Source organism: Simochromis diagramma, unplaced genomic scaffold, assembly GCF_900408965.1.
Source record: "Simochromis diagramma unplaced genomic scaffold, fSimDia1.1 OVJJ01000618.1, whole genome shotgun sequence".
NCBI lineage: Eukaryota > Metazoa > Chordata > Actinopteri > Cichliformes > Cichlidae > Simochromis > Simochromis diagramma.
The window spans coordinates 7604753-7630510 of record NW_024387423.1 but is presented as its reverse complement, the minus strand read 5'-3'; the positions used below and the strand labels follow the sequence as shown (position 1 = coordinate 7630510).

At 39.9% G+C, this 25758-nt stretch overlaps 1 protein-coding gene across 2 annotated transcripts; it reads left to right on the top strand.

Moving 5' to 3' along the window:
* The first annotated feature begins 310 nt into the window (after positions 1-310).
* Positions 311-24490, top strand: LOC120722126 (sulfotransferase 2B1-like). 2 transcript variants are annotated; one of them, XR_005693361.1, is made up of 7 exons: positions 311-716; positions 10285-10493; positions 10583-10709; positions 10824-10918; positions 20290-20470; positions 20666-22335; positions 24480-24490. XR_005693361.1 is itself a non-coding variant. In XM_040012958.1 (6 exons), the coding sequence occupies exons 1-6, from the start codon at positions 575-577 to the stop codon at positions 20779-20781; spliced, it is 870 nt and encodes a 289-aa protein (XP_039868892.1). In that variant the 5' UTR covers positions 311-574; the 3' UTR covers positions 20782-22708. The 2 variants fall into 2 exon arrangements, 1 of the variants encoding a protein (XP_039868892.1); XM_040012958.1 differs by lacking the exon at positions 24480-24490 and having other exon boundaries at positions 20666-22708.
* The last annotated feature ends 1268 nt before the right edge of the window (positions 24491-25758 follow it).

Here is a 25758-nt window from a genome sequence, read left to right as displayed (position 1 = left end):
TCAAAATATAAAATTCAATTTCAATTTAGTGATGATCATTTTCAAACCATAAATTCAATTTCAAATTAGACTAATTCAAATTCAGTTTTCAAAAGCATTTATTCAAGTTACAATTCAGATTCAATCTGAGCAATTCAAATTCAAATTGAACTTATTCAAAATCATTTTCTGATGGCACAGATTTCTGCCCATAATAGTGCCCCTGTATTGACCTGATATTAATATATATATATATATATATTGCTGTATCGAACAAAACCTAATTGTAAATCAGGCGCCATACAGAAAATCACGTGCTGCCTTCACGTTACCCTGTAAAATCTGGCTATTACTTTATTCGACATGATTGTGGGACAGTTAATTGCTATTAGTCTGAATAGTAATTTTGAGGTCATAAGTAACACAATAAATAACTTTGGAGATGTTTAAGGAATCAAGCACTGGGCACGAGGAAAGTAAATATTTACTGTTTGATTTGCATTTTCGCTTCCTCTGTGATTTCCCACCGTGCCTGAACGTGGCGGGGAGGTACGACGGTTACTGACAGCGACACTTTCTCTGCATACTTCGAAAAATGTCGATTTCCGAGGAGATGTACCTGCACTATCACGGACTGATTGTGCCCAAGGAAACTCACTCTTATGAGAGTTTGGAGTTTGCTCAGGGATTCAAGTTTGAAGACGACGACGTCCTGGCTGTTACCTACCCGAAGTCAGGTGAGAGCTTCTGTAAAACACTCAAGCGGCTTTTACTTCACAGAAAACTGATGACTTGTGACGGTAGAATTTGATGATAGACGCTGCACCTGCGCATTTATCTGTGTAAGTGGTGTCAGACAGAGCACGCAGAGTCTGCGGGTGAGGGTGAAAATAAATGAGGTTCGCGAGTGAATTGTACGCCGTTGTTGTACAGTACAACAGTTGTTGTACAGTACAACAGTTGTTCTGCCAAAAAGTGATTTCCGGTATTTGCCAAAAACTGATTGCTCGTATTTAAACTGCTATAAGTGTTGGCCTATAATATGTGAAACATATGTCAAATGCATCCCTTATGGATAGGGTTGCCAACAGGGCCGTGCAGAGAGGTTTAAAGGGGCGGGTGCTTAAAGCTAAAAAGGGGCACATTGAGCCAGGCTGAATAACAACAACACACATTCATCAAGAATCTAATATGGGCAACAAGGCAAAGCAAACGTAGCCGATGTTTTACCTGATGGGTACAATGTTGCTGTTGAGGGGTTGCTGTGGATAGTGCTGGAGGGCAGGGCTGTGTTTATCTGAGACTGTAGACATTAAAAAGTCCATAGGAGAGATGGTAGCTGATTAAACAAGTGTCATGAGATAATAACTAAATGCAAAGATTGGTGACAGCGCTTAGGCTCTGCCTGTGAATCACTCTTTGCTTCTCTTCTTCCTTCCATCCCATCTTTTCATATATCACTCTCCACTTGCTGTCTTTCTGAGAACAAGGCACAACTTGCTATTGCAATAAACTATAATTTAATTATCCACACCTAACAACTCCAGCACTTAATCTATAATAAAATGATGAGAGAAAAATGTTATAGCACTGCCTTTAGTAGCCTCACACAGCTCTGTTTCCTCCTCATGTCCTTACCAGGCATGTCTGGACAATGTTATATCATGAGTAATAATTTAAAATAATCCATATACATAAAACACACACATGCACGCACACACAGTGACATTTTAGACCTTCTTCAGAATACTGTATATACTATGGGCATCACTGTGCTGATCCAGAATCCTTACATTATTATTTATTACTAGAGCTACAATAATAAAGCAAAGAGGAGGGGGAAGTAATAAATATGAAATAATGTCATTATGATGATTCCATTTGTTTCACTATCCACTCTGTGCAGGGGCAAAGCTTATTACATTTTTAAACTGTAGAGATACAATAATTTTACTGCTGTAAAATCCAAATTTTGTCTTATTTAAAATATAAATCTAATATAATCTGCTTCTTAATGTATGTTCTTTAAAATACAGCGTGTGTTTTTTAATATATTATAATTATAATAATTATTATGTGGACATGCATATTAGATCGTTTTTTAGTGAAATATAATCCCTCCAGAAAGGCAGGAAAAGCCCGGCAACTTACTTTAAAACTAAATATGTTCTAAATACTTTAAAACTAAATATGTTCCCTAAAACGGTGACAGAGCTACAGACCCATGACAGCCAGGTAGCCAGCAGCTATGACCAGCACTACTTGTGCAGTTAATAAAAGGACAGGTAATGTTTGTCGCGCTGTTGCACACACAGCACGCTCGTTTGTTTCAGTTCGTCAGTTGCAACAAGACTATGGAGTGCCAGGACTGCCATAATGCATTAATTAAATACACCATTAAATAATTAATTAAATGTGGCAATAATTAATTAAAATTGGAATTAATTAATTAAATAAATAGTTATGACACATGTAATTAATTAATTATTGACACATTTAATTAATTATTTATGTATTTCACATTTTAATTAATTATTGACACATTTAATTAATTATTTAATGATATATTTATTTATTTCATTTTGGCAGTCCTGGCGCCTGGCTCTCATCATGAAATAATTTTATCTGTCACCCTCACCCATCAAACTCAGGGGGCGGGGTTAACGCTGATCGAGTCAAAACCATTGCTTTGGCCTGGTGGCCATTGTTTCTAGCACACAACAACCGGCATGTGGAAGCTAACAGAACTGAACTTTGAAAAACCCTGTTTGTGTGTCACCAAATACCGTTTTAATATTTTTTTAGCCGAGAATGTAGTGGTTTAATCTTCATGTGTCTGGTCGGTTTGTCAATATACAGCCTCTTTGCAAAAGTGCTTCGATGATTTCGGAGATGTCTGCCCAGTCTGACGGCAAAGCGTGGGATAGACCCGCTCGCCTCGCAAGCAATCCCACCGACAAAGCGCAGGCCCCGGTACACAGCTGTAGTAACCCCCGCTGACTTCTTTTACTGAGGTTATATTTATCGGTGTTTTATTTCCTGATGTTCTTATGTGTCCTACGTGTTTCAGTCGCCAATTCTGAATTATAACTAACATTAAAAACATGTTTAAGGAGGAGAGAGGGCAAATAAATCTGTTTAACATCTGATCTTTGGGTTTTTGTTCAGTAATCAGCGTGACCTGTGTATAAACGCATAAAAGAGATAACGTTGGTGTTTCTGTCATGTAGTAACTGCTGGCTTTAACTGTACAAAGGTTGTTCGACACTATGAAACACATACAGACTTCATGATGTTCGGCTAATATTTTTATAGTGAATATTAATCATGAGGGTAAACGGCCCTGTACACCACGGAGCGAGGTCAGCATATCCACGATATCCTCAGCTCCATGAGTTAACACAAAGTTTCCCAGCTGACTATCTAACTGCCAACTATTCCAGAGACGTGAAAATATACAGCATAAAGAAAAGTGTAAGAGACTCAGCAGCAGATTAGAATAACAGTTATACATTTAATAAATCACCAAATGAATCCAAGAAACGAGCCAACCTGTTCCGACAATTTGAGTTTGTATTCCCTCAGCTGCAGACTCGCTGCTCTTTAAATGTTTGAAAAGGAAGATTAGATATAAAAAACGTCAAACATAGACTCAGTCTGCCTTCACATTTGATATGAGGCCAGCACGTATAGTGGCTGTGTCCTGTTTTAAGATCATACATGTAAAATTGTTGTCTGACCTCCGTCGATCCAGCCGCTCAGAGTCCGTGGTTACCATGGTTACTGCATAAGCAGCTATAATGTTAACAGCTGGCACTGAGGAAACCTACCGGCAGCATGGGTGTTTATGTTTTTCATTGCAAAAGAACTGTCTGAATGGTTAACTGAAGTTAACTTGGATAAATTATAGTTAAGGAGTTTCACAGATAACGCCTACGTGAGCGACTGTTCACCTGAAATCAGCAGGCTATTACTGAAATACATGTGCTATATCATAAACTATGATATAAATAGGGAGGTCCTATTAACATGTTTAGTTTTAAAGGACACCTTCCTGCCTTTAGTCTCCTTCATGAGCAGTATTAGTTTTCTTCTAACATCCAGAAGTCTGCACCATGTGTTTCATAGTTTGTAACAAGCCTTTGACAGGTAAACATAACATGACCGAAAAAGCAAAAAAAGAAAAAAAAGAAAGGAAAAAAAAAAAGAGAGTGTTGACATAAGAAGAGAAAATGCTCTCAATTATGGAGACAGGCAAATGGTTCATTTATGTTTGATGTGTGTTTATTCCTCCCTAAATATCGTCGGTGAAGTTTGCCATGCACGTCAGATTTTCCTGCGCATTTTTATACCTCTGCCAACAGAGAGAGAAAAAAAATCACATTCTAACAGACAGCTGGTGCTTAGAATACAGTTGAATAACTATTAAGAAACAGATGATATTTAGATGATAGTTCAGTCTAACACATGTGCCAGTGAACCATTAAACGTCTGTGAAACTATGCAGTTATGAAACGTAACTTTAACGTCAGCCAAACCGATTTGCTCAGTTGTAAATAAAACAGCGAAGTAAACGTGACCCGACAGACAGAACCTGAGTGAATGAAGTCCAGCGTTTAACCACTGAGAGCTAAAACTCAGCTGAGGTTTCAAAGCTGTGTGCCGATGATTGGACATCAGCCGCTGATGAAGCTGGTTCGCCTATAAAGTGCTCTGTAAGGAAACAAGCTCCAGCAGCTCTGCGCTCGGGGAAAACACTATATTTACTTATCTTGTGCAGAAAAATGCGCTGACATTGCTTTATATCGAGCACCGGCTGCCCGGTTAAACTGTGACTATCACCAGGTAACGTAGGCGTGTTTCTTGAATTAGCAGCAGGTGTTAAACAGCTGACAGATGAGGAGGAGGGTGCATGCAGGTAAACTGAGGGTCTGTTGAGCTGATCGCTGGTTTCGTGAGAAAAATGTCAGCTCGTTCTTTATGTTACAGAAGCACAGAGACACAAGACCAGGCGGAAAGAGACGATCGTTCGGTGAAAATGAGAATCTGCGAATGCAACATGTGGAACACGGAGAGTGGAATATGTAAACAAACCGGTTAACGTAACCCCCTGGGTGCACTCTGCATGCTAATTGTTAGCAGAGCTAGTGAAATCTCTGAAAACATCTGAGCACTTTTGCAAACATGTTCTATGTTGACAACCTGACCAGACATACGTTGCGACATTCGCGGCTAAAACACTGTTAAAAGTGTAGCTGGTGACAGAAAAACGGGGTATTTTAAAACTACACCACCACCATTGCTGCCTGTGATTTGATCTGCATTCTGGGATACCTGGCTGCCCCAAGTCTACACAAGCAATCGATTATCTAGGATCGACCTGTTTTGACTTACTTTGCACGGCAACCAATCAAATGTTAGAGAAGCTGCATGGGCAGCGTTAACCCCGCCCCCTGAGTTTGATGGGTGAGGCTGACAGGTAAAATTATTTCATGATGAGAGCCAGGCGCCATGACTGCCAAAATGAAATAAATAAATATATCATTAAATAATTAATTAAATGTGTCAACAATTAATTAAATGTGTCAATAATTAATTAAAATGTGAAATACATAAATAATTAATTAAATGTGTCAATAATTAATTAATTAATTAAATGTGTCAATAATTAATTAATTACATGTGTCATAACTATTTATTTAATTAATTAATTCCAATTTTAATTAATTATTGCCACATTTAATTAATTATTTAATGGTGTATTTAATTAATTCATTATGGCAGTCCTGGCACTCCATACAAGACAGTTTACCAACGTGTACGTAATAAGCTAATACTCCTGGGTGCTACACACTACAGTGTACGCTGTACACCTACTTACTGGTTTTGTGGCATCAGTCTGTATGGAAGAATTATAGTAAGTCTGTGTCTCTGAGTTAACTTGTGTTTCTCCTACAGCTCCGGACCGCAAAAAATGCGCGTGCTCTTTGTGAGCTCGTTCCCGGCTCGTAACCAGCGCGTTCTGCCGTCAAGGGCGATCATTGGTTAAATGTGATCATGTGACTGATGCAAGCCAGATCCTTTTATTTAGCAAAACTGTGATTAATAGTTAAATATTATTGTTGAGGGGCACAGACAGGACTCCGCACGCACACACACATTAAAAAAAATAATAATAATAATTTTTTTTTTTTAAAAAGTTGCCTCAACAAAAGGGCACTTCGGGAACCCATCAGGAAAGGGGCGGGTGCTCAAGCCCCTCTAGCCCCCCCCCCCCTGCACGTGCCTGGTTGCCAACTCCCTGAAAAATAAATAAGGGACACCTCGTGGCCAGGGCCGGGCAACCCAGTTCACCCTTCCCAGTGTGGTGAATTTTGTTTTCTTATTTTTTTTTGTGTGAAATTATTTTTTTTAACCATTTGACTTGAATTTGATTTAAGCAGATGCATATTCTTTGTGATATGACCATATGGGAAACAAATGATCATTTAGCCATTTATTTTTAGCTCAAAATGACAACATTAACACAGTAAAACACGTCTCTTTCTTAAACAGAAGCCTGTCATGCTTAACTTTTGAGAATATAAGTAAATCTTTCTTTAAAAGAACTCTGTCCTGTGTTAGGTTTTGTATTGTTGATTGTCATTTATGCTTAGAAATATTTAACCATATATGCTTAGAGGTGTATAATTATTTGTAGATTGAAAGAATGTCTCATCCTAGGAGGTCTGTAACAACTCTGTGTAGCAAAAAGAGGGGAGTGCGTTCACTCCTCTACAGATTGTTCTGGCATAGATCACACACCTCCTAGGAGAGGTCGTATCTTCTCTTTCTGATATATGGTTTAGCAAACACACGTATATTTCTTTAAGTATAAGAGCCTTTTGTTCAGATGGAGCCCTAGACTCCTGGCACCAGCCTTTGGGGAGTCTTCACAGGGTCACATCTTGACCTCACACATACACACACACACATACACACACACACACATACACACACATAGTATTCTTTGTTCACATGTATACCTATGTAAGATGTCATATGTTAATGACCCTATGCATATTCATGTAACCACAATAAAAGGAGTGCTATGGGGAGCCTGGCTGAGAGTCTGACGGAGGTCAAGTGGTGGAACGACACTTGGCTCCAGGCAGGTCTCCCTCATGCATGAGTAACATGAAGAACTTTGCCTACTCGTGTCTTGCTTCGCTGTGTAATTATATTGTCCTCAACGTTCCAGCGAATAGGTTCAAGCTACAAACCTATCATCCTGCTTAACTTAAAATTATATAAATTAATAGAAAACAATAGAACGAAAAATATTCTTGTAACAGTGCACATATCAGTTGAGATATTATTTCAGCTTTTCTAATGCTAATCAGCTGCTCCTGTTTGTAAACCCGCTTGTTCCCATGATTACGCATCATAACTCATCATCATTATTAAAATATGTATTACTTTTATGTATTAGTGATCTATTTGTTGTAATCATCTATCCTTGCAGTTGTTTATTACACAAAATAAATTATATTATCACACTTCTGGCCACATAGCGCTGATATTCACTGCACATGCCCATATTAACCTTAACCAGAGGGTTTAAAAAAAACAAACCAGTGTTTACATACCATATCTGCTTCTGCCGTGGCCTGGTGGACAAGAAATTGGTTAAGGGTTCCCCGAGCTTTCACGCCCCTCATGTTCTTCATGTGCCCACCATTAGAAGCATGCCTATGGAAAAAGTGCGCCGGCACACAGTGCAGTGCGCTGTGTAGGTGTTATCGTGCATTTTCCCAGCCAGGTGTTTTCCTTTTCCCATTCCTCCCTGTACTTTTGCAGCCTTTTTTTTTCTTTCTCTGAGCGAACAAACATTGCTGCTCTAATGCTGGGCTTACACTGTGCGATTTTTGGCCCATTTTGAGACGATTTTTGAGTCGTGCGACCGATTTGGTGATCGGCCCGATTTTGGCCTTCATCGTGCATCGTTTAGTATACGTGGGGTAACGAGAGTGTGAGCGGCTGTGTCACCACAGCCGCTCACACTGCTCACGTGCAAACACGTAAACGTCGGTGAAAAAGATGGAGCAGTGCGGCTGTGCAGCGTGTGATCTGGACACAAGCGATGGAGGCACAACTTGTAGAACTTTGGAAAGCTCATCTGAGCCTTTTCGATGTGGCATCACAAAATTATCACGACCACAACAACCGTGAAAATAGTTGGATTTACATTGCTGCTCAATCACAGCTGCCTGATCAATGTTTTTCATTAGCAGTTTAGCAAAGTTGATGGTGGTGGTGTGTGTGTGTGAGTGAAAGACAGAGAGAGAGAGAGCGAGTGACAGATTTTCTGTTATAACCTTCATTTTATGGCGACACAGTGTGCGCACTCAGGTCGCATCAGAGCATCGGGCGGTGTAGTGTGAGACCCTGCATCGTGACCTACCAACTTCTAACCCCTGCGAGTCAATCGTGCAGTTTGAGCAGGAGCTGAATAACGTGACTGAAAAAATCGCACAGTGTCTGCCCAGCTTTAGGTGTACTGTCGTCCGAGACTTGCACCGCAGTTTTGGCGTTTGTTTCCCTGTTGGCCATGCTTGTTGTTGTGGTCATCTGTTGTCTTCCGGTATTTTCTCCGTAAGCGACCTTTCCTCGATCAATGAGATAAGCGGTAATCTGAATTGTCATACTCGAATTGTCATAAGTGTGCTGTCAGCTCATTGGTCACAAAGCAGGAGAGGGGCTGGGAATTATGTTTTCAAACAAAGCGTTAATTCCATAAACATTTATAGACTACTTTTGATTCTCACTGTATTACGGGACAAAGTGCGTCCCTTATTAGCTCAATACGGGACGTGTACTTTTGTTTCTAAATACGGGACGATTCCGTTTTTTAAGGGACGGTTGGCAACCCTACTTATGGATGACATAAAGTCATCTTGAGCCACAAACAACATTAGTGTAAGAAGGTAGAAGCCGCAATCAGTTTTTGGCAGTGACTTTTACGTAACCTTTATTTATGCAGTTAAAAAAATGTCATTAACATTAAAAATGTCTTTTGTAAGACTAAGCTGGCCAAGAGGACAACAGAAATGGCAGCAAATATTACAATAGTTCTGTAAAAATATTTTAAGTGGGGATAAACGACCAAATTGGTTATAATGTAAGTACAATAACATAGAGTTGTAAAGATACTTGAAAAACAGATAATTTTTTAATTCTATATATAACCCCTTTGTAAACCCTGTTCACCGAAGTCTGTTTACGAACATACGTAAAGATATTACACATAAAAAATACACAGAAACACTGGAAATCAGTTTTTGGCAGGCAATCACTTTTTGGCACAACACCGTCCTTGAACAGTTTGCTGCTCAACCTGAATGTTCACTATTACCAGTTTGCCTTTGAAGGCTAGAGACTGTATAAACCTATATATGTGGTTAAGTAAGCCTAGATACTGTGCACTATGCAAGAGTTATGCAAAGTTTTTCCAGTCACTCCAAAGCCGTGTGTCAACTGTTATGATATTGTGAAAAATGATGCAAATGGCTGTGGTGAACACGTACTTCAAGAAGAGGGAGGAACATAGAGGGATGTATAAAAGTGTATAAAATGTGCAGTTTGAAGGAAATGGGAGTCTGCAAGGTAGTGGCAGGTGAGAATGTAGCTAGGCAGATGAGTCGCTGAAGTTGAAGAGCAAAGAATGTTGCACAGAGTTCAGAGAGGATTTAAGATAGCTCTGGGTGGAAGGCAAGGGTTATCAGATGTCTGGGAAAACTGCGCAGAATGTATCCTCTGGATAGTTTCCAAACAACAAGTAGACTTGTTGTGAAAAGAAGAACTACAGGAAAGTATCCAAAGTGAAGAAAGACCTGAGTACTGGGAGCTTGTCATACAGCAAAGAGAGCGCTTATGAAAGGAAATGGTTTATAATGAGTTGTATGTGAGGCTGCACACTAAGAAAAGAAAATGGGGCTTGTAACAACTGGCTAGTCAAGACAAGGTAGAAAGGATGTCCAGCAGATTAGCGTGGTTAATGATAGAGATGAAATATACCAACAAGTGAAAAGAGTGTGTTGAGATGATGGAAAGCACTGCACCTGGCAGTCATGTGTGTGTATGATGTGCAGGATCTTTAATTGGAGAGCAGTTACAAACTGTGCTCACATTTACTAAGACCGATTTTCATAAGCGTTCCTGATACTAAGCACCGGTTCCCACTATTGTTTCTGTTAACCCGTTATGCAGTTATACTTGAAGACCTGTAGCTCATACTCATTTATTTTTTTATTGCTATTTCTTCAGGTACAATCTGGATGCAGGAGATCCTCCCACTGGTGCTGAATGGGGGGGATCTGACCCCTATCCATACCATTCCTAACTGGGAGAGAGTCCCATGGCTGGAAGAGAAACAACTGGCACGGGTGGTGGATAAGCTGGCATCTCCACGGGCACTGGTCTCACATTTTCCCTACAGCCTCATGCCCCCTTCCTTCTGTGCCTCCAAAGCAAAGGTAATGACTCTGTGTGATATTCCCAATGTGTTCCTGATTGTGTAAGAGACTTTACACACACGTATGTTTTTGCACTCTTTCTGCTGTAGGTGATCTACGTCATGAGGAACCCAAAGGACATCATGGTGTCTTCATACTACTTCCACCAGATGGCTGGCTTCCTTGAGGATCCAGGAACCTTTGATGAGTTCATGGATAAATTTCTTGAGGGCAAAGGTCAGAGATCACATATGCACAAGAGGAGACATGCAAGAAAATCAATATTTGCAAGTTCTATCACAATAGTGGTTGGATCTGTAACTGGTCAGCCAATGTCTGCTTTATTTGCAGTGATGTTTGGAAAATGGACAGACCACGTGAAGAGTTGGAGAAACAGTGAACTGGGAGACAGAATAATGTACATTACATATGAAGAAATGGCTCAGGTAAAACACTTCCAATGTTTTCACTGAAAGGAAAGTATTTCATGTGAGTTTTTTTTTTTTTTTTTTTTTTTTTGACTAAACTACCAGACACAGTGTCTCATAGTGCACCGCATTGTCAGTGTGTGCATGCACACTATGAGAGACAGGTGTAACAGAGAGCTGCCATTACCTGCACAGAATAAATATTTTAACTCACACTTTCTCTTGTTATATTTTCAATTGTCATATTGTGCATTGAAGTAAACAGAAAGTAATTGGAGGACTGTTGAAACTTTTATTCATTATCAGGTCATCAGCTGACTTACATGAGCAGCTGTTGTTAGCTGTGTGTGTATTTGTGGGTGCGGTTGTCTTGCTCAACTTCAGCCTGCACCTCGTCACTACGGCATTCGCCTACAATATACAAGTAAAGAAAGCGATCTATATCAATATACTAGAGCTGGGCGATATGAGATTTTTTTCATATCACGATATGTTTTTTTCATTTCAGGCAATAACGATATCTATCACGATATAAGCCAAATAACTATATTTGTTAGATTTAAATGTGCCGTTGCTCACAAGTAAAATGTGAAATAATCAGCAGCTTGTTTTGATTTAAATATTTATTTCCCATAATAAGTTCAACAGGGTAGATGTACTAAAGAAACATGAGACTTTTTCAGATAAATAAAGGCAAATATTGCAAACTACACAAAAGGCAGCCGCTAAAGCGTTTAAGTTTCAAAATAGAACAAACAAAACAGACTACTAAATTGTCAATTCCACTTAGAAACAAAATATTAATTCTAAAAATAAATCTTAGTTTGTTTTACAGAAGAACAGACAAAATTGACTAACTTTTGTCAATATCAAATAAACTGAGAACTAAAAGGAAATTCTCAATCTCTCCTTGTTGTATAGCTTAGCTTTTCAAACAGTTTTAACAGTTACTTTAGTCTGACAAAAGCTGAATGACAAATTAGCGCTTTCAGTCAGAGATTGAGCATGCACCGCTTTATTGCATTTCCAGACTTGCTTTCGGCACAATTTATAGTGCGCGCTACTCTTTTTGTCAGACTTGAAATAGCTGAAATACCTTCACACTACGGAACTTCTATGGCTCTTCCGTTTGACAATCTCTCCGGCATTGGAACCATCATCTGTTTTCTCTTCGGTAACCTTCGGTCACGCTCTCGGTTGATTTTTCTCTAGTCAGCACACTCATTTCCTCCATTACCCGGGCGGCACGGCGGCTGGCTGCTTCCCAAAACAAATACACATGTGCGGCTTGGCACTTGAGCTGTACGTAACAAGTCACGTGACGTGACGCTGCGGCTGTGATTGGTTCGGCTCTGCGCTACTTAATTTGGATTGGCTGTTTTTTTTGTTTTTTTTTAAGAGGACAAGAGCGGTGAGGCCTATCGCAATAGTTTAATTTTTCTATCGAGAAAAAGTTATTTCGCAATACATATCGTTATCGTTCTATCGCCCAGCTCTACAATATACAAATCTGTTGGTTAAATAACATGAATTTTTGCAAACATAAATCATAGTAGTCAGCTAGAACATCATAGAAAGAAATAGTTTTTTCAGCCTTTTACTCACCTCTGCTGCTTCCTGGTTGCAATGTTATGATCAGGGAAGATTGTGCCCCAGGCAGTGTTGGGAAGGTTACTTTTAAAATGTATTCCACTACAGATTACAGAATACATGCCCCAAAATGTATTTTGTAAAGTATTCCGTTACGTTACTCAATGAGAGTAATGTATTCTGAATACTTTGGATTACTTAATATATTATCATGCTTTTTACAACTGCATGAATGTACTGTTGCTGTGTGATTTATTACTATTACTGAAGGTCCGTGGCTCCGAACCGTAGTAAAGGGACCTCTGGCTAATACGTCGGTTCCGAGTCGGGCTCGTAGCCGAAAAATAGAGACAGAGAGAGGCGTTGAAAGGCTGCTCCAACGGAACTTATTGTTTTCGGAGGAAAACACGAACACAGTGTACAGTCGAGTCTTAATAGCTTACTTACAACTGGGCTCGTCAGGCACTCTTCTTGGCTGCAGTGGTTATTATTGTTTCTGCTCGGTGAAAGCTCGTACTTTTCCACTCACATTTTTCTCCCTCCTCGCGCTCACAGACACATAACAGGTATGGCAGTCCATTCTCCCTGCAGCACGGACTACACTGCCATAAGGCTACATTCTTTAGGCCAATTAGCTTAGCACAAGAACAACAACAACAAAAAAGCGCTCTCTCACCCAGGAAACACACAGTCGCAGAGAGAGCGCATCACCATGGCAACCGTAACGCTGCCGCCTGGAACAACAGAACATAGCTGTCAAACAAAACCCAAACAGTCCTGACCCGCCACAATATGAAACAGGAAAGTACCGCCATGTAAACCATTTATTTCAACAAAGTAACTGTATTCTAAATACCACCTTTTTAAATGGTAACTGTAACGGAATACAGTTACTCATATTTTGTATTTTAAATATGTAACGGCGGTACATGTATTCCGTTACTCCCCAACACTGGCCCCAGGACCCGCAAACAATTTATTTGTTCCCGGAGGAGAGTAAGGCATGAGTATAGGGTATGGGGATTTATTTATTCATTCATTCATATTTATAATAGGGTTATTGTTGGTTATTATTTTAAATGTGGCCTAAGTTGGAAATGTTTGTAAATAGTGTATTTTGATAAATATTTCTGTGTTACAATGCAATTTCTTTTGTATCATCTATAGTCCTGAGTGAAACCTGCAGAATGGAATATGCTGTGAGGTTATTTAAACCCATCTATTCCATTCAGTCAAAGACTCTTTGGTTCTTATGTTGGATGTCTGCTTCCATGGCCACTCGACCAAGCTGACAACTGTGTTTTTAAAAATTGTTACTTACCTACATCCAGTGTTGGGGAGTAACGGAATACATGTACCGCCGTTACGTATTTAAAATACAAAATATGAGTAACTGTATTCCGTTACAGTTACCGTTTAAAAAGGTGGTATTCAGAATACAGTTACTTTGTTGAAATAAATGGATTACACTGTGGTACTTTCCTGTTTCATTTTGTCGCGGGTCAGGACTGTTTGGGTTTTGTTTGACAGCTACGTTCTGTTGTTCCAGGCGGCAGCGTTACGGTTGCCATGGTTACAGGGCGACGCTCTCTCTCTCTCTCTCTCTGCGACTGTGTGTTTCCTGGGTGAGAGAGCGCCTTTTCGTTGTTGTTGTTGTTATGCTAAGCTAACAGGCAGAATGCTACAAGCATAGCTCTAAAGAATGTAGCATCATGGGCAGTGTAGTCCGTGTTGCAGGGAGAATGGACTGCCATACCCGTTATGGGTCTGTGAGCGCGAGGAGGGAGAAAAAGGGGAGTGGAAAGGTACGAGTTGTCATCGAGGAAAAACGGGAGCTGGAAGCATGTAAATATAATAATAACCACTGCAGCCAAGAAGAGTGCCTGACGAGCCCAGTTGTAAGTAAGCTATTAAGACTCGACTGTACACCGTGTTCGTGTTTTCCTCCGAAAACAATAAGTTCCGTTGGAGCAGTCTTTCAACGCCTCTCTCTGTCTCTTGCAAGAAAAGTTAACCCACACAACAAAGTAAAGCTATTTTTCGGCTACGAGCCGACAGGGACCCCGCCGTATTAGTTAGAGGTCCCTTTACTACAGTTCGGAGTCGCGGACCTTCAGTAATAGTAATAAATCACACAGCAATAGTACATTCACGTTGTTGTAAAAAGCATGATAATATATTAAGTAATCCAAAGTATTCAGAATACGTTACTGTCATTGAGTAACGTAACGGAATACGTTACAGAATACATTTTGGGGCATGTATTCTGTATTCTGTAATGGAATACATTTTAAAAGTAACCTTCCCAACACTGCCTACATCTATATTGTGTTTTGAGTAGGGGTGGGACTCAATTAAAAGAAAGTTAATCTAATTAACTAGAGGTTTTGTAATTAATAAATTAATCTTGATTAATCACATTTAATCGCACAAGCAAATGTGCCTCAAAGCGCAAATGTTTTTTTTAATTTAAAAGGGTTTTAGTGGGCGACAGAATAAATTAAAGACATGGACATGAAAATTGTAAACTCAAGTTCTTAATTTCTGGGGGAAAAAAAAAATTAAACTGCATTTCAATTCAAAACAGAGAAGCAAAAATAATATCCCTGGCCAAAATTGGGCAGACTTTAAAATAAAATACTATTATAAGTACATTTTCAAAATGGTATTGTCTTTCAATAATAATGATAAAAATTTCAACATAAAGTGCAGTTTTTCTTCTTAAAAAAATAAGGCAGAAATATAAAAGGTTATTTGACCAGTTTCACCTTTAAACTGTGAGTAACCTTAGCCAAAATTATTTTGTACATTCCGCTAAAACAGTGTGATCATCGACTATTTTAGTGCAAAAAATAACAAACCCATTGGACTCACAATACCTACGTACTCCATACTGTCTGTGTCTTTTAACCAGTTACTTAGACAAAGTAACTGTGCTTTTATCTGTTTTTATGTTGTAAGGTATGAAGATTCATGTGCTTTGTGCTGAGGTGTTTTTTTCTGTTCTCAAACTGCTCTCCTCTCAGGAGCTCAGTCTGCTTTTCTCCTCCTCTCCCCTCATGTATTGTGCATCTCATTGTTTTTCTTACCATCCTACCGCTTTCTGACCTGTCTTCCCAATGTGATGTTTTTGCAGTGTATATATGGTTAGAAGGGGACCCATTTCACTGCAGGTAACATGTACATGAAACATTGCAAGTGACAGGTAAATGCATAACCATCATCATCATCACTTCCAGGCCAGACAGCTGTGGGTGGGTCTCTGCTCAACTGGACCACCACTGCAGCGGGGAGTCTGTCTCGCTGATGATGGATTCTGCTCTGTACAAACTCAGAGCCCTGTTGCACAGGGCGTCCTCATCTCAATCAGAGTCTGAAGACAAAGAAGAGAGGAGGAGGCCCATTGTCTTTGCTGCCTCCTTTGTGGTGGCATCTTTACGCTATTCCTGCAGCAGGGCTTCAAGGCTGGTCCAAAACTCTTCTCGCTCTCCGCTTGCCAGATGCTTTAAATCCTTAAAGCGTGGGTCAAGCACAGTAGCTATCTTGAGCCACTGATGGTTGAGTGTAGCTACACGCTGGGATAGGTCCTTTGTGAAGGCAGTCTTAAATTTCACCATGTAGTTTGAGTTATCATTGGAGACCTCCATGGTGTGACGCAGGTGGCAGAAAGCAGGTAAAACCACGGAATATAAGACATATGGCTCACCTCCAAGAAGCTCAGTCACAAACCTGTAGTAGACAGTTCAAGAAAATAATGTCCTAAATTCAAACCGAGACAAATCCAGACCCGGCCAAGAACAATTTCTATAACCAACTACAACACACGTTGGATTCAATCGGACTGGGTGGGAGAGCACGGGGTCGGGTCATTTTGGACATGGTATAATGAACAACAACGGTTTGCGCCTCTTGTCCTTCGCCAACACCAACAACTTCATCATCGGAAAAACACCCAATTTTAACATCCAAAGAAACATCAACTCACATGGCAAAATCCAACAGGTGATGACTCAGCGATGTTGGATTACATCCTGATTGACTCCTGTTTCCGTGATAAATCTTCTACTACAAAGAGCCAAATGCAAATCGCACCCATTGGCAAAGCTCAACTGGAAATGCCTGTCAGATCCCGCTTACAAGGCAGAATTTCAAATAGCATTATCCAGCCATTTTGCTGCACTGGTGCCATCCGAAGATGTCAACGTCAAAGAGCAACAAGTTTTGGACGTCATCATGGAAAGTGCCAAAGACCTGTGCCATCCCACACGCTGCCGAACACAGCCGTAGATATCCGACGAATGTCTCGATATGGTAGATGAAGCGAAATATGTGAAGCTGGTCGACTTTAAACGATATCGTCAGCTCAACAAGGACGTCTGACGCCGATTGAAGGAAGAACGCGTGGCTTACTGGAACCAAGTAGTGGCTGACTTGGAGGAAGTGGCCTCAAAGCATGAGTGCCACACCATTTATCGAATGCTCTGATGCCTGAGTAGAAAAACCAAATCAACAAATGACAACATCTGAAAGGCTGATGGCACCTTTGTATGATCATCAACTGAGCGGTTACAGTGCTGGACGGAGCCACAAGGACCACCAGCAGAGCCGCCACCCATCGAAGCACCAGAGACCCCGATGGTCCGATGATGAGTCGACCCTGGCAAAGGTGAAGACAGCCATCCGGACTTTGAAAAATGGAAAAGCGCTTGGTGTGGATGCAATTACAGCGGAATCGATCAAGGCTGGTGGTGATGTTCTTCTCTAACAAGTGCACCTTCTTCCGCAAAAAAATGTGGCGCACAGAGACGATTCCAAGAACATGGGAGAAGGCCATCATTATCCCAATCTTCAAGAAAGGCAACAACCGAGAATGCCAAAACGAATGCGGCATCAGTCTGCTCTTGATCAGTGGAAAAGTCTTCATGAAAGTAATTCAATCATGCCTGGAGAAACATCGCGAACAAACGAACCGCAAAGAGCAAGCTGGCTTCAGATCTCACCGCGGGTCCTGTGACCAGATGTTCAGTATTTGCCAGGTGAGGAGCAAATTTTATGTGGGAAACGGACAGTCATCGTCTTTATTGACTTTCAGCCTACATTCGACTGCATCGATTGGGCAGCACTTTGGATGACACTGGAGACTGAGCACATCCCACCGAAAGTAATTAAGCTCCTACAGGAAAATTAGAACGGATCATTGAGCCAAATTCACATCCGAAACAAGCAGTCGACTGAATTCGCCATCCGCACAGGAGTCACCTTACTGCTGCTCTTCAACGTCATGGTTTACACCATCATTTGACCGTGTAGTAACATCCTGTGTGAGTGGCTCTTTCTGTTGCCCCAGTCTTGTTTGCTCCTGGTGTAGTGCCTCCATATTAGCAGGGGTGTCTGTAATGCATCTCATTTTGCTTCCCTTTCAATATCATAAGGCTGTTCAATTTTACTTGAAATAGTCTTTCGGCACAGCAGTTGAAAGTTGGATCACCTGATGCTAACTGTAGCACATTTTCTAACCCCCTATCTTCTACCACTGATAGTAGTCTACAGTCCAGAGCATTCCTTTTATGCGAGAGTTGGTAAGTTTGTCCAATATTGGCTTACTAATTTTGGTTCTGGGGCCAGTCATTTCATCAAATTTGGACTGTTCATATGTTTTATTGTCACTGCCAGTGCTAGGTTCTGTGCCTCCTGCAACATGTTTTGAATTTGGATGGTATCGTAAGGTTGAGGTGCTTCGGTGGTACGGAATCTCCTTTTTGGACAGCTTGCACAAAACCATGCTTTTATCAAGGCTTCTGTCAGGTAGTCTTTTGAAATGAAATTTGCCTCCGATCAGTCCTAACAATGCGCGTTCTTCTTCTCCCTTTTTGTACATCTGATGTGTGCATCAGTGTAGTCGGTATTCCAGGAAATTGTGCATTGACAAAAGTTCCCCTTTGCTTGAAATGCAAAGTGTGATTAAATGCGTTATTTTTTATTTAAATTATATTAATAAATTATTTTACATGTTTAAATTCCCATCCCTAGTTTTGAGACACAATTTCCCACATATTTTGATGCTCCACCTAAAGGCCCGAGTGCACCAATGTTCCCTCTAAGCTGCGCACGTGCACAATTGCGCACTGCTGGCACGGTCTCTGTGCACAGAAAATCTGTGTTGTGCACAAAAAAAAATCTAACCTGAATTGAAATTAAAATTAAAACTTTAACAATTCTGTTTTGCAGTGTTAGTCAGTGAGTGACTGGCTGCTCCCGTATGGGATTAGAACGATGCCACCATATCCCATAGTCCAGCCAATAATGCCATTTACATTCGCAGCTAATCAATGTGGTTGACAGGCTATGACAGCGTCCTTATGTGCCGACACCGGTGTTTTAGCTAGCAAAGCGGCGTGGCTTATGTGGAGTGAAACCACGTTAATGACAACGTGTACAACCATTGGAGATGTGAGCAGGACAGACGAAACAATTGACGGAAAAAGTGTGGACTTTATACCAGTTTTTAAATTGTGTTGATAGGCCACCTAAAACCAGAGTTATGATAAAAAGATATGCAATGTTTGGTTTTCTTCCTGAATACTATCGTTGTTTATATTTACTGCGGGAAGAAACGGTAAAAACTGTGTTTTATAAGGAAAACGCTCGAAAGCCTGTGAGCAAAAACAAAACCAAAAAAAACCCCACCCTTTCCTATTGGTCGAAAAATATACCATGTTGACCAATCAAAAATGATATGGCAACATGGCATTTATTGTTTAGGAAGGGGGGAAGTTTTAGGAGTGACTGCAGTGTTTTGCCAGGTGAGTGATTTGCGACGTTTAGCACAAATCTTGTGTAGTTAGCGTGTAGTGTAGTCAATAGTTGTGTGTGTCAGAACAATGAGGCGACTACTGAATGTTACAGGTGTTACAGGAGTGATACATCTCCTGTTGTCAGGCAGGTATCAGGCTGTTGTTCTCCTTTATCTCATAGTGGACAGAAATAATTTTTTGGAGTGACACAAATAATTTGTGTGGCATCAAATTTGATGCAGAACAGCTGATTGTTCTGTAAATAGTTTGAAATATTTATTTTTAAAAATGCCTTGGCTACATTTTTAGGTAAACAGCTGCAAAAAACTTCGTTGTTTGCAAAACTCAGTTACTTTTTTGAAGAAGTAACTATATAATTAATTGCCCAACATTGGTCATTATATACTGTATTTTGCAAACAGAGAGTTACAGGACTTTCTCCCAGACCACAGACTCATACTCATAATTCAAGTCAGAGCTTTATTTAAAAAAGAAAGAAAGTTGTGTTTTCAAAATTGGAGTTCAAGTTATTTTTACTTCCAATAGTGTTAACATACTAAACAGGTCATGAACAAGATTTTTTTTTTAAATTTTCATTGTCAGTGGGCTGAAGCAGTTAATTAAAAGTAGTCTAACATAAATGCTGTAATTTGATTATTTTAATAAACCATGTAACTTGGATGGATTCGATGTTGGCGTGACCACAGTGCACACGTCTAATGTTGCTCACAGTGGTCCAAGGGACTGCGCAGGGAGTTTGTGTGTTCGCTCAGACACATGAAAAATTAGAGGGAACATTGGAGTGCACCCTCCACATTTGTCACTTTGAGCAAAACAAACCCAGACTTATGTCTTGCCAAAACTTGAAATTGTGACTTAAACTATTCAAACCCCTGACTTTTCAAAGTTTGCTCATTAAATGACTTTAGAATAAGTTTTCAATAAAAGCCAAATTTAAAAAAACACCGACTGTTTCACATTATATAACAACCGTGTTTCTTCCAGGACCTGCCTGCGGCTCTCAGGCGTATTTCTGATTTCCTGGGCTGCAATCTGACTGAAGAAGTAATTCAGAAGATAGCAGAGCATTGTTCCTTCAAGACCATGAAGAACAACAACATGTCCAACTTCAGTCTGATCCCCAAGGTGTACTTGGACCATGACAAATCTCCTTTCCTAAGAAAAGGTGAGTTTCCATATCCCATTATGACACATCTGACTGGGTTGAAAAATTAGTGATATTGAACACAACACACCAACTTGGACGCGTTTGTTATCAAAGATGTCTTTTCAGAGTTTCTTCCATGGTCAATTTCTGTTCTCATCAGGTGTTTTTATGTTTATGTGACTCTTTGCATGCTTGCCGTGTTTTTGTTGTCAGGCATTGCTGGAGACTGGAAAAACCACTTCAGCTCAGAGCAACTGACCCGATTCACCTCTGTGATTTCCAAAGAGCTGGAAGGTGAGAGCTTCTCTCTGCCATGGAGCCTGGATTGACCACCATCTGAAATAGTGAGACGGAGAGATCAGGAGTGGTAAAGACAAAATCGAGACCTATATCGCGAGTAATGTTATATTTCTTATATATTTGGAAGGATGACAAATGGCTACACCGATTTACTGAAACATGCAAACACACATGGAAATACAGTACATGAAGAGAAAACAAAGTTTGTCTTCTAACAAACTTGAAAGTCAGTAATTTGTCAAATCAATTTTATTCCTCAAAGCAGCCTCAATTGTTTTGGCAAGGTTTTCTTGTAAATTCAGTTAAATTAAGCCAATCAGACGCTTTCCAGATGGTATTAGATAGTGGACCACCTTTGTACCTTTCTCCGGACCTCCTCCATACATATTGTTGACAATTTGAACTAGACATTTTAAATTTGGATTCATCACTCTAAGAGACCTGTTGCCACTGATCTTCAGTCCAGTTCTTGTAGAATTTGGCATACCTCAGCCTTTTCTCTCTGTTCACCTTCCTTAAGAATGGCGTCTTGACAGGCACCCTTCCACTGAGATCATTTCTGATGAGACTTCAGATGGATCGTAGATGCATCTGAAGTAGAACAGTAGATGGATCGACTGAAGGGTCCGATTGGCACATCTACTCTAGATGTGCCAATTTTTAAATTTACTGGATGGGACAACTGTCTTATTTAATCAGCATTTCTAGAACACAATGATAAATGGCATGATCAGGAAGTGACACTATGGTTTAGGGAAGGCCTCAGAGGGGACTGGTGGCAGCTTGTGCTTTACTGAGCTGCAGGTGCTGGAAGGGTAAAGGCGCTTTCACGTGCCATCATTTTCCTTCATCACCACAAAGGAAAACGTTTTGTATTGTCTGAGTTCGGTGAATTTTTTGTCACAGGTTTACGTTCTTATACAGGGACCTTCAGAGTCATTCTAATGGCTCTGCGGACCTCAGGGGGAAAGCAGTGTTGTGGAAATTACACACTCTTCACTAGTCGGGATAGTTACAAAGCTGTCTTCGTTATGAATGAGCGATACATGTCTTTATTGAACATTTGAAGGTAATACAACACAAACTCTGGTAGAGGATATAAAGTCAGACATACACGTTTTGAAACGACAAGGAGCAGGCACATCTAGTATACATAGAGCTTCCCCAAAAAAACAAAAGACTTCATCGGCCAGCACAACAAATTTTGGATCCTTCGCTCTGATTTAGCGGTGAGTGCAGCGCATGCCGTTGTGAAAGGGCCTTTATGCTCCGCAGTGTGACTCACAGGTCCCAGGTCAGCCCTGACTTTGTGTTAGGTAATACTAAAGTAATAATGGGATTTCTGGTATATCACAGCTTTATCCTTTCAACAGCTACCGGAAGTTAAGGGACCTAGCTTATAATGAATATTCATATGGAAATCCTCCAGCTTCAAACTATATTACCCTTCCAGGACCTGCAGCTCAGCAAAGCACCCCTTCGACAGCCCAACCCATCTGTCTCTGATTGGATTGTTAAATTTGTGATTGACCTGACATTGACCAATCAGCTGAAAGGAAGAAGAATTTGGTCAAAATTTTTAAGTTTAATATATAGTTTTTTGCTTTGCATCTGTAACCAGACCTTAAAAAACAAATTTGTAATGTGTAAATATTTTTTAAAAATACAAATCTCTTTTACATTGACACAAATTCTCTTCCATAGGTGCACAAACATAAAATTTTCAGATATTTGGTTTACAGGTTACAAAACTCAGTTAACAACTATACTGTCTGATTTACAAAATATTTGTACTTGTAAAATATTTATAACCACAATTTGAGCCCATAAACTAGTGGTAAAAAACTAAATTGCCGCAAAATGACGTCACTTCCGGTTTCGAGCAGGTCATGGCGGACATGCGATAGTTCGCGCTGATGGACGTAGGAAGTGTTACAAACAGCTGATCGGATTGGCAAAGCGTGTTTCTGTAATATTATGTTTTTGTTGCTGCAAGTGCTTTTTATGCAGTTTTTGCAAAGCTATATGTGGAAGGAAACTGTGACCTAGGGCAAGCTGATGGAATAAGATGTAAGTACAACTCCTCCGGTTTCATATGCAAAAAAAATTATTGTGCTACCTTACGTGGTTGCAGTGCTACTGGGATTTAAAAATAGTTATGTAAAACGGAGCGTGCCCGCTCCGACCGGCTTTAAAGGGTTACTATATATTGTTTTTTAGCTTGTAATACTTATTGCATGTTAACCTTGTATATGATTAACTTTTGCCATCTAGGACCTCCATATTCTGGATCTGCATGTATTTGACATTTAACTGGTACAATTTTTAAAGTTACTGAGCATAGCACATTCACGGCACAGTACTATGGAGTGCCAGGACTGCCATAATGAATTAATTAAATACACCATTAAATAATTAATTAAATGTGGCAATAATTAATTAAAATTGGAATTAATTAATTAAATAAATAGTTATGACACATGTAATTAATTAATTATTGACACATTTAATTAATTATTTATGTATTTCAAATTTTAATTAATTATTGACACATTTAATTAATTATTTATGTATTTCAAATTTTAATTAATTATTGACACATTTAATTAATTAATTATTGACACATTTAATTAATTATTTATGTATTTCACATTTTAATTAATTATTGACACATTTAATTAATTATTGACACATTTAATTAATTATTTAATGATATATTTATTTATTTCATTTTGGCAGTCCTGGCGCCTGGCTCTCATCATGAAATAATTTTATCTGTCAGCCTCACCCATCAAACTCAGGGGGCGGGGTTAACGCTGCCCATGCAGCTTCTCTAACATTTGATTGGTTGCCGTGCAAAGTAAGTCAAAACAGGTTGATCCTAGATAATCGATTGCTTGTGTAGACTTGGGGCAGCCAGGTATCCCAGAATGCAGATCAAATCACAGGCAGCAATGGTGGTGGTGTAGTTTTAAAATACCCCGTTTTTCTGTCACCAGCTACACTTTTAACAGTGTTTTAGCCGCGAATGTCGCAACGTATGTCTGGTCAGGTTGTCAACATAGAACATGTTTGCAAAAGTGCTCAGATGTTTTCAGAGATTTCACTAGCTCTGCTAACAATTAGCATGCAGAGTGCACCCAGGGGGTTACGTTAACCGGTTTGTTTACATATTCCACTCTCCGTGTTCCACATGTTGCATTCGCAGATTCTCATTTTCACCGAACGATCGTCTCTTTCCGCCTGGTCTTGTGTCTCTGTGCTTCTGTAACATAAAGAACGAGCTGACATTTTTCTCACGAAACCAGCGATCAGCTCAACAGACCCTCAGTTTACCTGCATGCATCCTCCTCCTCATCTGTCAGCTGTTTAACACCTGCTGCTAATTCAAGAAACACGCCTACGTTACCTGGTGATAGTCACAGTTTAACCGGGCAGCCGGTACTCGATATAAAGCAATGTCAGCGCATTTTTCTGCACAAGATAAGTAAATATAGTGTTTTCCCCGAGCGCAGAGCTGCTGGAGCTTGTTTCCTTACAGAGCACTTTATAGGCGAACCAGCTTCATCAGCGGCTGATGTCCAATCACCGGCACACAGCTTTGAAACCTCAGCTGAGTTTTAGCTCTCAGTGGTTAAACGCTGGACTTCATTCACTCAGGTTCTATCTGTCGGGTCACGTTTACTTCGCTGTTTTATTTACAACTGAGCAAATCGGTTTGGCTGAGGTTAAAGTTACGTTTCATAACTGCATAGTTTCACAGACGTTTAATGGTTCACTGGCACATGTGTTAGACTGAACTATCATCTAAATATCATCTGTTTTTTAATAGTTATTCAACTGTATTCTAAGCACCAGCTGTCTGTTAGAATGTGATTTTTTTTTCTCTCTCTGTTGGCAGAGGTATAAAAAATGCGCAGGAAAATCTGACGTGCATGGCAAACTTCACCGACGATATTTAGGGAGGAATAAACACACATCAAACATAAATGAACCATTTGCCTGTCTCCATAATTGAGAGCATTTTCTCTTCTTATGTCAACACTCTCTCTCTTTTTTTTTTCTTTCTTTTTTTTTTTTTTTTTTGCTTTTTCGGTCATGTTATGTTTACCTGTCAAAGGCTTGTTACAAACTATGAAACACATGGTGCAGACTTCTGGATGTTAGAAGAAAACTAATACTGCTCATGAAGGAGACTAAAGGCAGGAAGGTGTCCTTTAAAACTAAACATGTTAATAGGACCTCCCTATTTATATCATAGTTTATGATATAGCACATGTATTTCAGTAATAGCCTGCTGATTTCAGGTGAACAGTCGCTCACGTAGGCGTTATCTGTGAAACTCCTTAACTATAATTTATCCAAGTTAACTTCAGTTAACCATTCAGACAGTCCTTTTGCAATGAAAAACATAAACACCCATGCTGCCGGTAGGTTTCCTCAGTGCCAGCTGTTAACATTATAGCTGCTTATGCAGTAACCATGGTAACCACGGACTCTGAGCGGCTGGATCGACGGAGGTCAGACAACAATTTTACATGTATGATCTTAAAACAGGACACAGCCACTATACGTGCTGGCCTCATATCAAATGTGAAGGCAGACTGAGTCTATGTTTGACGTTTTTTATATCTAATCTTCCTTTTCAAACATTTAAAGAGCAGCGAGTCTGCAGCTGAGGGAATACAAACTCAAATTGTCGGAACAGGTTTGCTCGTTTCTTGGATTCATTTGGTGATTTATTAAATGTATAACTGTTATTCTAATCTGCTGCTGAGTCTCTTACACTTTTCTTTATGCTGTATATTTTCACGTCTCTGGAATAGTTGGCAGTTAGATAGTCAGCTGGGAAACTTTGTGTTAACTCATGGAGCTGAGGATATCGTGGATATCGTGGATATGCTGACCTCGCTGCGTGGTGTACAGAGCGAGGTCAGCATGATTAATATTCACAATAAAAATATTAGCCGAACATCATGAAGTCTGTATGTGTTTCATAGTGTCGA